General features: G+C 36.3%; 1 protein-coding gene across 5 annotated transcripts; it reads left to right on the forward strand.

Moving 5' to 3' along the window:
* Window positions 1-1,487: 1,487 nt before the first annotated feature.
* LOC106064251 (uncharacterized) lies at window positions 1,488-14,605 on the forward strand. Of its 5 annotated transcripts, none has more exons than XM_056033260.1 (6): window positions 1,488-1,609; window positions 9,135-9,615; window positions 10,428-11,204; window positions 12,599-12,781; window positions 13,619-13,867; window positions 14,196-14,605. In XM_056033260.1, exons 2-6 carry the CDS (start codon window positions 9,222-9,224, stop codon window positions 14,336-14,338), a joined length of 1,746 nt encoding a protein of 581 aa, XP_055889235.1. In that variant the 5' UTR covers window positions 1,488-1,609; window positions 9,135-9,221; the 3' UTR covers window positions 14,339-14,605. The 5 variants fall into 5 exon arrangements, with proteins under 5 accessions (XP_055889235.1, XP_055889233.1, XP_055889232.1 ...); XM_056033258.1 differs by lacking the exon at window positions 1,488-1,609 and adding an exon at window positions 4,535-4,658; XM_056033257.1 differs by lacking the exon at window positions 1,488-1,609 and adding an exon at window positions 4,537-4,686.
* The last annotated feature ends 667 nt before the right edge of the window (window positions 14,606-15,272 follow it).

Here is a 15,272-nt window from a genome sequence, read left to right on the forward strand (position 1 = left end):
TAAGTTGGCAGCTATATTAAAATGGTTAATTTTGTACCCAAAAGTTTGAAAGTCATTCTAGTATTAATGTTTGAGCTGATGTTTCTAAAAAAAATCTGATACAATCTTCTGTTAATAATTCTTGGTGATCGACTTTTACTTGACAAGACCTACCCCTAGCCCCAACACAGCTTTTGTTACTTAAGCATTTCCTCTATCATCTCTCATTTCTGATTATGACCCCTCTGGGGCATCGGCCAACTAACCAGCTTTATCCAGGCGTCTGGGTTCTGGGCGAGTCTCTCCAACTGTCCGCACGTCTTTCCGAGCTTCTTGGCATTTGCTTCCGTATGGCGGCGCCATGTGTTTCTGGGCCGTCCCCTCTTCCTTTTTCCTCCGAAGGATAGAGACTGCTTTTTTCTTTGCCACTATTCCTCATTCGAGATTTTGTCTGGTCAACAGATTAAAAGAATCTTTATTTCTGAGGCAGGTATTGATGATTACCCGCACTGGTAAATCTCGAGCACCCATCCATCCGCTGAAAAACACCTGGAGATCTAGGGAAATATGTACTAGCACTAACACCAGGCTCTTCAACACCGTTGTTAAGCCAATACTATTTTATGTAGCAGGGACCTGATGAAAGACCGTCAATACCATAAATAAAATCTATATTATATATCAAATATTATATTATATCATCCAATTATTAACTTTGCTATTGTGCCAAAACTTCAGACAAGGAAAATAATAATATGTGGATGTGTAGTTGAGAGGCTTAAACCACTTGGCTATCTACAAGAGTTCTGAACCTGACAAGAGCTGAGTTGTTTGCTGATCGCATAAAGGCACCCCGGAAACCTTCTCCCAGATACCTCCTCCCCCTCCCCCACACACCTTCCTTACTGGTTCACAATAAACAAAATTTATCCATAACACACTGGGCAAGCAATAAGAATGAAAGATGAAATATAAAAAACTAATTTAAAAAATAATTTAAAAATAAAATTGCACGCTTTTTTAAGGTATAATAAGGCTTGTCTTCGAGTCTGAAGATGAATGTTGAGTGCAGTATTTTACGTGGATACCCAGTCCCAGTTGTGACTTTTATATCGTATCACATCCAACACAGACTTAACCATTGTCTGCCGGCTTTTGGCTTAGATTCTCTTTCCGTCTTATTCGATTGTCTTCGGCAGCATATTGTTTTTTTCACAAATGTGTATCCTGCAGCTTTTTTTAGAAATCTCGAGCAGTTTGGAACTTAACCCAGCTGCTGCCAGGTGCTTTCTAACTCGGCTGCTGCTTCTATTGGTCGATTGGAATATAAATATAATATTACATCCAGTAAACATCTTGATTACTAACACTACGTTTCCTATTTAATGTCGTACAGCAACACTTTATTGATTGTCTGCCAAGAACGCAGCAGACTTTTAACTGCGAACATATTTTCCAAATAAAGCTGGTCTTATAAAGAGTGGGGGAGTGGGAATAACACTTGAGCCAGCCAGCAGAGGAAAAATGAGTTACATCTTGTTCATTTCAAGAAACTGAGAAAACAAATTGCGACGCTTTCGGTGGACATTCTGCTCTCAGATCTGTTGTTGGTGTTTCAGTCGACAGTGAAGTAACTGACAATTATACAACTTCGTAGCATTGAATGTCTTTTTTTTTAAATAAATGAGAAAAGGATACCTATTAATTCATTTCAGACTATAAAGGCAAATATGAATTGATATTAATTAGCGATTATACATAAATAATATATATTTTATATATTAAGAAAATGTTTTGATTTTACTCTATGTAAGAGTTCAAGTGACTATGTATAAGAACAAAGCAGACACTAAATCTTTAGTCTTATAAACTTTAAATTTAAACAAAACAACAACTTGTAAATATCGGAAATTTCCAATTTTACAAAAAAAAGCGTTTTTTTTTAAAATCTTTTTTTTTCCTCTTAGAGATTTAAAAATAGATCTATCATCAAAGTCACTAAAATATTATTTTTTAAAACTTTTGATTGGAGTAAAAAAGAAGTTCCGCAACGTGATCAGGTTCTCTTTCAAGATCATGCTCATTTAATCATGTCTCACTAAATATGACTGTATCTCTTTCACATATCTATTTCCAAATGGGCTATGACAAATTTTGGCTTGGTATCAAACAAGGGAAAGAAAGAAATTTTACTTGATCGATTTGGTGGTATAAGTCGATTAAGTCCCCTTTATACTTGTTGTAGAGAGACATCGCTTAAAAGTTGAAAAACAACAATAGATACAAATAAAACATTCTATTTTCATAAACAATTTGCTGGCACAAAGGTTTGTGTATTGGTTTGAGCACCCAAGTACGAATTCAATTCAAACAACTTCAAAAAAAATAAATAAATAATAAAATCCATTTAAAAAGCGATCACGGTAACATTCACACCCTTCTTTTTTTCACCCTTCCCCCTTTCCCAACTGGTCCAGAGATAAGTGATAGGATCATAGCGCACTGAAGAAGCTAAAAGCATACAATTGCGCTAAACAAAAGCAATTGTTAAAATTGTATTTAATCGCACATATTTTTTATTGATAGTCTAGATCTATTGCAATATTAATAACGTGACTGATCCAAACTAATTAATACAATTACACTTAATATAAACCTTTTTTTAAAAATAATATTTTGTATATTTATTATAAGCTCCAGACAACCATTTTCCCGCTGCTGAAGCTATGTTTTATACTCCAAAAGACGCCAACAGAAGGATGATACTTTCATATATCAACTTGACGAAAGCATATTGAAATTTCTATTTCAAAATAACTATTTGAATTTGTCTTTTTCGTGGACGCATAGCCTATCGCGAAAAGAGATGAAATGACATTAATTAACTTTGTAGTTTTCAGTGGCATTTTACGTCTCTAGAGATGATCTTTTCCCTTTGCAACTTCTTATGAGACTAGAGGCCAATCCTTAGTGCAAAGCTGCGGTCACAGGTTGGGCATCTGTACTCACCAGGGGCAGTTTCATTTCCACCCTTCTTTCTGCTGCGGTTGTGTATGACTTCTCCAATTCGGAACGCTTCCTTTATGCTCGCTCTCCATGTGGATCTATCCAGTGCCACTTTTTTTCCCAACTGTTGGTGTCAAATTTAAAGAGCTTCATGTAGTGTTAGCATACATCCGTATACCTTAATATTGAGCGACCAGCGGCTCTCCTGCCTTCTATTAGACAGCCATACAGAATGTCTTGTGGGAGTCGGCCTTGTGGCATTTTGTGAACATGTCCAAGCCAGTCGAGACATATAATGCCCCCCTCTAGTGTGCGCGCTAAACAGAGATTTAGAAGTTTTTTTTTGTAGTTATTTACAGATTACACTCACTCACTTTTACACACTCACAGACACTAGAGTATTACACATTTTGGTTATGAGTCATTGGCCACGTCAGTAAAATACTGAGTAATGCTTTTATTAAGCAGACATCAGGTTGGTTGAACATGTCCAGATGTGAACATTGAATTAATTATCTAGAATGAAAAAAAAAACGTTTACATGTTAAGGCTTCAGAAAAGAACAAACTTAAATTGGTTTCTACTTAGAAATTCAATTCATCTATGATCGTTCAAAAATTAAAATTTCCGTTAAGGCTACTTACTTTTGATTACTGGTCTCCCGGGCCGGATTTACTACAAATGCACGACTGTGCAGCCTCATAAGTCCTAACTTCTAAACGGAACTTCTACATTTCAAAAATCAAATATTTTATACAAAATACGCATAATACATAAAAGAAGAGGAAATGAAATTTTATTTGACAACACGTAACATTGACTGTACAAACCCTTTAAACATTGACAACCGTACCGCCGTATCAATTCTCATTCCGCTGTATCAAATTCTATTGGCCTTTCCAACTCCTCCCGGACATGTACTGGGTTCAACTGTTCCTAACAGGGCACATACTGGACTCTCTGAACAGTGTGATTAGAAATAACGTGTACAAACTTTCGGCCAGACAGACAGACATTTGTAAAAAAAAAAAAAGGTCTTTTCTTTGTCATGTCTCTTGATAGCCTCCACTTTATCTTTCTAAGTAGTCCTTTTTATTAACTTGAGTTACGACAGAACATCTCGTGGTTTCATCAGAACATCCGCCCTACTTTCCTCACGGTTACACCAGAAACAGAAGCATACACTCTATTACACTCTGGAACTATGATAAACTCATGAAAGGTTCAACGTTAATTATAATATTCTGCGGAGCTTATACTAACTTTAATAACCAAGTATTATAGCCCATAATTAATTAAAAAAAAAAAATAATCCAATGAATTTAGGATTTTCCCGATTATATATATATATATATATATATATATATATATATATATATATATATATAAGCCTATATTTGAACTACATAAACAAATATAAAAAATTAACATTAATTAAATATAATAGATTGAATTTTAAAGTAAGATTAAGCCCACGATTTTATAAATTTAAAAAATGTGAATTAGTTGTTTTTTTTTTACTCCTCTCTTTCTCTCTCTCCCTCTCTCTCTCTTTCTCGCGCGCGCACGCGTCGCGCTCGTTTCAAAAACCGTATGCCTACTTACCAATCGTCTGTACGCGTGTTGTTTTTATTTGTGTAAACAAGTGCATTCAATTTTACAAGAGCTATATTGTAAGTGAGAATATATTTTTATTAACACGTGAGTAGATTTTTAGTACACATACATACCACATAATCAAACATAATATATCGTGCTTTGCCCTTAATATTCAATATTGCACCATAATATGCTATGTACTAGTATGTATAGTTTATGTAACTAACAATAAAAGCTAGAAGAGTAACCATATGATAACGACCTAACACAATCTTCATTCTGTATCAGACTTTGGTTGCTATTGAGTTATATGTCTTTGTTTATATCTAGGTTTTATTCTCTTAACATTTGGGTTCTAACCAGTTATGTCTTTGTTTACATCTAGGTTTTATTCTCTTAACATTTGGGTTCTAACCAGTTATGTCTTTGTTTACATCTAGGTTTTATTCTCTTAACATTTGGGTTCTAACCAGTTATGTCTTTGTTTACATCTAGGTTTTATTCTCTTAACATTTGGGTTCTAACCAGTTATGTCTTTGTTTACATCTAGGTTTTATTCTCTTAACATTTGGGTTCTAACCAGTTATGTCTTTGTTTACATCTAGGTTTTATTCTCTTAACATTTGGGTTCTAACCAGTTATGTCTTTGTTTACATCTAGGTTTTATTCTCTTAACATTTGGGTTCTAACCAGTTATGGTTTATGCTGTTTTTTTTTACCCGCATTATTGTTTGCTGTGTTGTTGTGTTTTTTTTTGTTGTTGTTTTCAAATTCCTTGCAGTGCATATTAAACCTAGTTGGGGATTTTGGGGTGGGGGTCGTGGTGGCTAAGTGGTAAGTCGCCGGCTTCCGAATCGATAGTCTCGGGTTCTAATCTCAGTGAAAGCTATGACTCGATCCAGCTCAAATGGGTACATGATATTACTTGAAGAAAGTAAAAGCTCTTGGTCGTTGTGCAGACCACATAATACCGTGTGATTATCAAAATAGCTGAGCCGAAGGCTCTTCGAGCTCTAGGCATGTAAGCCTGCTTGAACAAACCGTTTTGTCTGGAAGAGGTCCAAGTCAATGCCTATGTAAAGCATTGCTATTTCCGATATATCAGGCACTCCGGGCGCATTGACTAGAATGCATGGCCGAAGGCCGAGTACAATTGGAACCTCCGCCATTTTCCTTTGTTATGCCAAGCTAACCGGGCAGGACTCGCCATTAGTGTAACGGTCCCTTGAAGAATTATGGATTATCGGCAGGACCGTGGAAGATCTCTTTCAACTCCGCACCGTGCAATGAGAAAACTCTCCCATTCCCTTGGACACAGGAGTTTTGTTTTGCTATTCATTTAGCCTAATTACTTTCTCAAGTAATCGTTTCCACCAAGGTGCCACGTTGAGGCAGAGTAGCGAACCCGAACCACATAATACCAACTTTAACCGTCGGCCATTAAACAGATACATCTACCATATAGATAGCAATGTCTGAATGAGGAACCGAGTTACCTTTAACAAACCAAATAAGGATGTTAATTTGGGATGTTGATTGACTCTATATGTTTGAGTTCGAGAAATCATGTTTGAATAGATTTAATTTACCTTCAAATTTCTTACTTAGTTTTTTCTAGGCTTTTAAGTTCCTTTTACTACATTATTCTTTATTGGCAAAGTTCATGAAGCCAATGAGTCTGTATTTAGAGTGATCATCAAGGTACAGCCATTTTCTAAATAGCTTTATGTTATTTTAAAACCTAATGTTTTTTGTTGTTTTTATAAACTATTGTTTTATTTTCACTATTTTCTTACCTACTCACTGGTATATCAGTAACCCATTATATTATGCCAATCATTTCAAAGATCTCATCGGTAAATATGTAGACTTTTTTAAAGCATAGCCTCAGAATTAATGCACTTATGAGCATCTTTTAAGAAAGATAATGTCTTGAAGTTTTGTTACTGGGAATCAGATGACAGAAATAATATTCCAGCAATAAACTATAACACATTTAACTCATTAAACAATTTACGGATAATATGGAAACGTCTTCTTTTCAAAAGTAAAGCGTTTAGTTTAAGAAAACTAGTTGAAAAAGTAGCACATGAAGAGACTAATAGCAAATAAAATAATTGAGAAATGGACAAGCCCTCATCCAAATCACAAGAAAGATGTTGCCTATTATAAGCTATCCCGACAAGATCAATGTCTAATCTTTCGACTCAGGACCGGACACCACAGAATGCGACAACATATGTACCGGAAGCTCAAAATTGGAACCAGTGAAATCTGCCCATGTGAAGTGTCACCAGAAAATGCTGACCATGTCCTCCAAAACTGCTCTCTTTACCAAGAGGCCCGTACAACACACTGACCCCAAAACACCCCAATAGAAAAAAAACTATATGGAGAGCTCCCTGATTTGGAAACCACTGCGCATTTCATCTCGTGTATTGGTCTAGTCATCTGAACACTCCAACAGTTCATCTCATGTATTGGTCTAGTCATATGAACACTCCAACAGCTCATCTCATGTATTGGTCTAGTCATCTGAACACTCCAACAGTTCATCTCATGTATTGGTCTAGTCATCTGAACACTCCAACAGTTCATCTCATGTATTGGTCTAGTCATTTGAACACTCCAACAGTTCATTTCATGTATTGGTCTAGTCATCTGAACACTCCAACATTTCATCTCATGTATTGGTCTAGTCATCTGAACACTCCAACATTTCATCTCATGTATTGGTCTAGTCATCTGAACACTCCAACATTTCATCTCATGTATTGGTCTAGTCATCTGAACACTCCAACATTTCATCTCATGTATTGGTCTAGTCATCTGAACACTCCAACATTTCATCTCATGTATTGGTCTAGTCATTTGAACACTCCAACATTTCATCTCATGTATTGGTCTAGTCATCTAAACACTCCAACATTTCATCTCATGTATTGGTCTAGTCATCTGAACACTCCAACAGTTCATCTCATGTATTGGTCTAGTCATCTGAACACTAAAACAGTTCATCTCATGTATTGGTCTAGTCATCTGAACACTCCAACATTTCATCTCATGTATTGGTCTAGTCATCTGAACGCTCCAACAGTTCATCTCATGTATTGGTCTAGTCATCTGAACACTCCAACAGTTCATCTCATGTATTGGTCTAGTCATCTGAACACTCCAACAGTTCATCTCATGTATTGGTCTAGTCATCTGAACACTCCAACAGTTCATCTCATGTATTGGTCTAGTCATCTGAACACTCCAACAGTTCATCTCATGTATTGGTCTAGTCATCTGAACACTCCAACAGTTCATCTCATGTATTGGTCTAGTCATCTGAACACTCCAACAGTTCATCTCATGTATTGGTCTAGTCATCTGAACACTCCAACAGTTCATCTCATGTATTGGTCTAGTCATCTGAACACTCCTACATAACAATGAGAACGAAGGAGAAGAAGAAAGTAACACAGACATACGCATCTTTTTTAGACAGGTGATTTCTCATCAGCTGAAGTCATAGCCCCCCACCTCTCTCTCACCCCTTCCTCTGCCCTTTGCTTCAAGCATGATCGATAATGATATTTATGAGCATCAATGACTTCCCAATGACTTGGTGATGTTTATTTGGTAAGCGAAGACATCCCCAGCATCGATCTATGTGTATAAATAGTCGTGAAACCTTTGGCAAGTGTTTTTTTTACTTCTCTTTTAGTTTACAAAGCTAAAGAGTTATTTTGGCATACTGTATTGCGACAGCCTTAATAATAATAAGTCTTGTCTTCCAAAGCAGTTTCCGAGTTACGTGCAGAACAAATCTCTTTTATCTTCTCTCACTCGCTGCAAACGTGCGTAATTCCACACATCTGGAAAACTTCAGAGATCGTACCAGTACCAAAAAAAAACAAAAATAGATAACTTAAATTTCCGCCCAGTAGCACTAACACCTATAGTTATGAAATGTTTTGAAAAATATGTGCTTAAACAACTTGTAGCAAAAGTCAATAACAGCCTAGACCCTCACCAATTATCGTAGCACACCAAAAACAAAAAATCACTAATTATATATTCACACAGTGTACCATTGTATACAACTTGAGAAGTAACGTGACTCAGATCCTCAACTTTGACAGGCTGCTTCTACACGCCCACTTACACAGCATACCGATCAGTTTTCCACATTAAATGTCACCTTTACCCATGTCAACTCACTGCACACACACACATACAGTTTTGTGTCAGCGTTGGACATATTTCAATCTATGTTTGTTTTTTGTTACAAAGCTTATACTAACTCACTTTGTCTGTCTGTCTGTCTGTCTGTTACAAATATTGCACACGTTGTTTCTCCCGATTTCCATTCTCGGATCAAGTTGACATTTTGCATAATTATAAATTGTCATTAACAAAACATTAGTCAATAAAAATATTAACAAATCAATTAATTATTTAGTGGCAAATAATTAATTTTGTTTAATATAGAAAAGTCAAGTGCAAAAATCTTAGAGTATCGATATATATATATATATATATTCATTTTCTTTATATTTCAGGTACGTTTATTACATAAAAGAGTCTTCTTGAAGGCATTTTTGATAAATTGAAGGTGTCGAATTATTGAAATAGACTTAATTATCATTATGAATCGCGTGGCATCATTTCGTCAAGCTCCGGAAAATTATCATCCCCGGTTTTCATTTGTAAGATTATCAGAAGCAGGTTTTAGCTACACAGGTGAAAGTTCGTTTGTCCAATGTCAAGGTTGTGGAAAAAAAGTGTCAATGGATGACATGGTCAACGATGGGGAGATAATAAGCCCAAATGATGTCAAGTTCCACAACTCTATATGTGAATTTGTGGATAAGGTAAGCGCAGAGATGGAGAACTGTCGTGGCGAAATGATGTTCTTTCCTAATCACACCTGTCTCCAGCTAAATGTGTGCCGTGGGTTCTCACATTCAAATGGAAAACATCATAGGGAACAGCAATCTGTCACGCAGACATCAAGCAGTTCTAGCAAAACTTGTATCTACGGTAAGTTTTCATAGAGTTACACCTTTCCGCATTGCATTTCATATTTTTAAAGTAAAACTTTATTTACTAGATTAGTTTTCATACCGATGTGTTCCGGGTTCAAATGTTCAAATGAGATTTTTAGTACTCCATGAGTCCACTAAACTTTAATGGGTACCTGGCCACATGACACCCTCGTTAACCCTCTGCCATAGAAGCAGATGTCCCAAACATCACTCGCATTATAGAGTACAATGTCTGAAAAATGTTTCTTATTAAAGCTCTTATATGTTGGGCTAGTTTGTGTTCACGTGTCTGCCTGGTCCGCGCGCTGTACAGTCGTTCGGTCGTCTTAACCCTTACCTTTTTTTATCCCGCGTTAATCTGAGAGGGGTTTGGACTAAGAAGTAGATTATCTTCAGATCTGAAGGAACATCCGAAACGTGTCCAACATTTCACGACCATATTACTCATCACGTGTTTTAGCGTATGCGTCATATTTGATTTGTTTTATATTTATAGATAACTATTTTGGGGCAAACATTTGTCGTGTAAGGGGCAGTGCAGAGTGGGCGTGTGGTGACGATGATAAATCTAAGTGCAGAATGACAAATCTAGTCAATTATTAGTGTTTTATTTTATGTGAGTAATTATTGTCCATGCAAGTGAAAATTGTACTAATATTGCTTTTTTTGTGGGTAGTAATAAAGCACTTTCTTCCTGAACTGAGAGGTTTCGGATTTGAAACTTGTTTTAAAAAAATGGAATTATGAATTTCAGGATTTTTATCCAAAAGAAACTTAATATCTAAATTTTAAAACTATTTTTTACAGATGAATCCCAAGATGTTGATTATGAGATACAAATAAAGAATCCACAATCCACACAAAATGACATGGAATGCAGTAAAAATCCTGGCCACTTTGGTTATTTTCCAGTGAGCAATTTCAAAATGGATCATCTGCCAGGACTTTCCAGAAATCCTTATGTGCTTAAAATTTTACAGTTGCTTGCTCTGATGACTGTGAAAATAAATGTCAAAATGTGTAACACGTCTGGTTGTTATCATCAATCTGGAACTGGTTTTGTTTTACTAGAGACTCGTGAATCTCCATCAAATAAGAATGTCGCTTTATCTGCATGTAACGGAACCAACATCTCTTGTGGAATGTGTAGAGATAACTCCACTTCTGACACCGACAATGAAGTATACATAATTACAAGCAGACGTTTGGTGACTTGCAGTCCAGACCCTGGCAATATTACAGTCGACTTCTGCTGTGATGAGCTTTTGAGTGGTCAATCAACAACAATTGAAGTAGCCTCGATTCTTCCTATAAACAATATTGAGTCGATACTAGTATGCCGTCCAAAGGATGTAGCCTTTGTCCAGAAAATACATCACATCAGAAGTCAAATTCTAGAACTTGTTGGAAATATTCCAGATAGCGTTAAAGATTTCCTGAGTAAAAAAGTTTTTCTGATACACCATCCTCACGGCAAAGACAAAGTCTTAAGTCATGGTGACTTTGTACAAGTCAAGTACACACTTATAGCAGACGACAAGACTGGGACTGTAGCGCTTCATAAAATCTCAAGATCTGAACCAGGTATTTCAGAAATACAAATGTCTTTAGCTGATATATTTAGAAAAATAGAATGTATGATAAAATGTATTTCAAATCTATACTCTTATTTTAAGATATGTTTGTACCATGCATTACAAAAAAAATATTAAACAACAGCTGGTGAATTAACGCACTATCTGATGGAATACTTAAAACTACTTATAGGAATCGATAAACTTGATTTTCGGGGTTAACAATCTTGTCATACAGATAACATCCTTGTTAGCCATTTGAAAATGCATGTTTGTTATTGTCAGCAGTGGCTTGGCTACCGAGGCGCGAAGTGGTTACTTGCAACTTGTTCCATAACCAAAAGTAGCCTTGAGAAGAAAAGAAAAACGCAAAAAAATAATAATAGTAAGTTTTTAGATGTCTCAAATTTCAGTCATGTAGGCCCATTACACGTTAGAAGTCATTTTGTTACTGAGTCTAATTTGACATTAATATTTGTAAAAGGTAAAGTTAAGCTCCCACTTTCAGACCTTGCAATCTGTACGCAGATGATGTAAAGGTCATCTGTTTCAGTGGCCTGCGGTTAGCGAGTGTGTCATGTGGCCAGCACAACGAAAAACGTTTGGCGCCTCACACACTACAGGCCCGCCTTTTACTGATTGTCACATAGACTGTGATATAGTCATTTTTTTGGTCTATACACATCAGAAAGGATACACACACACCCTAACCCACGCACGCACGCACAAACACACACACATATACATACATACATATATATACATAATATATGGTTCATCTCGAACACTTTTTCATGTGGCTCTGGAGCCCTATTTCGGATAGACACTCCGGTCCACATATATTGCAGGTTTAGGTGGCTTTAGTGGTACAGGAGTTGGCCATTTTTCGTGTGGCACCCTTTTCTTCAAGAGCTGAGGCTCATGTCTTTTCGCTGTCCATAGCTTTCTTGGTATATATATATATATATATATATATATATATACTCTCTCTCATTATATATATTATAGCTTTTATAAAGCGCTATTTTCATGCTTATAGCATGTTTAGAGCGCTATTATCCAATCCATCCAATCTCATTTCTGGATCAGTGGGGGGAGGGGTATCTGGGAGAAGGTTTTCCGTGCTGCCTTTAGGCGCTCAGTAAACACAACTCTGCTAGAATCGAGTGTCAAACCTCGAAACCCCTTCATAGATAGCCAAGCCAAGCTCTAGTGTGCTTAACCTCTCAACCACGCTTCCCAGGCTATGACGTAATAATATTTATTTTATTGGAAAAAAATGAATTGTTATCGAATAAAGCAAACGACCCAATCTTAAACCATAATGAGAAATAAAAAACTTTAGAAATTAGATTGTCCTTATGTATAACGGTGATTCAACCAAAACTTGTTAATGTTTGACAGTAATTGCAGATGTGGCAGGAGCCGTGAAGATGTTAATGTACACAGCAGACACATGTCATGGCAGTACTGGGGCACCTGTCATCACATTCACTCAAAGGTCACCTAGAGGTCACTTCGATCTGGACATCTGGATGCACGTTGGTCAGCACAAGACACACGGTCTAGGATGCTCAGCAATGAAAGGTTTGCGTTTTGCTTTCAACATTGTATTAAGTGATAGTTCTTGGTATTAACTTCAATTTTTTAAAAGAATAAACTTGTATCAGCGATTTAAATATTCCATCATTTTTATCTCAGTTTAGCGTTGAAAATCTGTAGCAGTATGATTCTACTTAAACGACATAATTGGATTATGACTAATTTCCGTTTTAAGGTTTAGCATTTATATACCACAACTATTGTCGGCCCTAGGTGAATATCTCTGACTCACTAACTTAACACACTGTGCACTACAGGCTTTCTTTGTGTTTTAAACTTAGCTTGAAACTTATAATATCTATCTCTTGATCATGCTTCTTAACCTAGAATTCTTATGTCAGCTATGGAAGCAAAGTGTTGTGTTTTTTTTTTAACAATCAGATAATCAATTGAAAAACTAAAATACTGGGCTGGAAATAGTAACCAAAGGACCAGATCATCACGTTATTTATGAAACAGTTTTTGTGCATTGAAACAAAATACTAATATGTTAAGAAGCGAACACAATCTTACTTAAAAATAAATTTTACTTATAGTCTCCTAATACGCACGGTTGTCATTGCCGTAAGTGGTTATGTTCGAGAATTCAGATAACCTTTTCTCTCCAATATTAACCAAGCGAATTCCAGATCAGACCGTTCTAGATACACATTCTCTTCTAAAAGGTGTTTTATGGACCAGTTAGAAAGTTCTGAATTTCTTTTAACCACCCATATAATAACTTTTCGCACATCAGTCAGTCCACTGACTTCTTTGATACTCAATGTGGCCCTCCAGAAGTTTAATGTGCGCTGCAATTGTATTATTGCTATTTCTTTTCAGCTTTGGAAAAAGTGGATCTGGTTACATTAAAAAATTTTGCAAGCCAAGGTACAGCAAAGAATGATACAAATGAGACAGCAACATATAAAGAGGATGCTAAAGATTCTTTGTGCAAGAGCCCTCTATCGAGTCAACCATCATACCCAGCCTTTGGTATCTACGAGAAACGCTTAGAAAGTTTTTCAAACTGGTCTCATCAACATATCCATCAACCCGAGTATCTTGCTAGAATTGGATTCTTTTACGCAGGTTCGATTTCTTAGTATGTATAAGATAAAGATTGTTCTATCTAATCAAAGTCATAGTTCTCCGACAGGTTAAACCGTTTATTAATCCAAAACTATGGCACCGGTTTAAAATTTGTATTGTTTCTATTAAAATATAAAACTCGTTTATATTAAATCCATGCACCCAATCCTGCACCACATTTGGAAAGCGAAAGTTATGAGCAATATAATGAATTAGGTTAAAGCATGCCATTTCAGAAAATAAATGTAACACAGTAACTAAAGAAATTTGCTATCATTTTACGAAATCTTATTTAATAAAATATACTTTTTTTTTCTAACGACCATAGGCTACTCTGATTGTGTCCGATGTTTCCAATGTGGTCTGGGACTTCGTTCATGGAAACCAGGAGACAACGTCCTCGAGGAGCACAAGAGACTCAGAGGGACATGCCCGTTTCTACAGAAGTTGTTGGACAATGTGACAAGATGACAGACCGTCGCAAAGTGAGAATGTACCACGTATTGAAAGATTTTTTAATACGAGCAGTAAACACACCAGGTCTTAGAAGTACACAGATGAGTGATCTCTTTGCTGACGGTCTTGAAGAAATATAGCAAGATGATGATGCCTGAAAGCAAATGAGAATGTGTGCCAAACTAGAGACCAAGACAAAGCCAACAAATTAAGCCACATCTGTGAATACTAAAGTATTAGTTTCCTTTGTTGCCATTAAACAACAAAATGAATTAGCAGTAACTGAATGTCTCATTGGTTACTTTTAAAAATCGTTTCATGCCTTGTCTACGTCAATGAATAATTGTGAAAAGTTTCAGCCTGATCTTTACACACCTTTTACCAGACAGAGAGAGTGAGAATATAAGAAATTGACTAGTATAAAAAGTTTTCAACAGGTTCAAACGTTAAACTTACTGAAGCATGTTGTTTAGTGAACTCAATATGAGGAGCGACTTCCAAATCTTTGGTCCATGCACTGAATGAGCTTTCAAACTGTAACTTTTGAGGGAGAAACGTGGCACCACTAGAAGAGTCCATGATTACTTGGCTCTCTTAGAGACATATGGAGCGATCAGTTCGCTAAATGTACAGGGGCATTTCTTTGTTGTCGATGTACTGATGACAAATTGTGACCACCTTGAATTTCATTCTTGCATTCACAAGGTTACAAAGACAGTTTGTGTGGAAACACAAACTCAAAATCGATCCCCGAAGTGGTCCACCCAGGCAGGCTTCAAAATTTTCAGAAAGAACATCCGAATGAAATCATATCAAAGACAAATGACATAAGAATTGAGAAAGAAGGTTGACAGATCCTATGTAGTGCCCCAGTGGTCGAGCAGATCAAAGGATAGGTGAAAGTGAATATAAAGTTAGATGTTAATCTGGCCTAACAGACTGATGCCTT

The sequence above is a fragment of the Biomphalaria glabrata genome, chromosome 6 (assembly GCF_947242115.1).
Source record: "Biomphalaria glabrata chromosome 6, xgBioGlab47.1, whole genome shotgun sequence".
Taxonomy (NCBI): domain Eukaryota; kingdom Metazoa; phylum Mollusca; class Gastropoda; family Planorbidae; genus Biomphalaria; species Biomphalaria glabrata.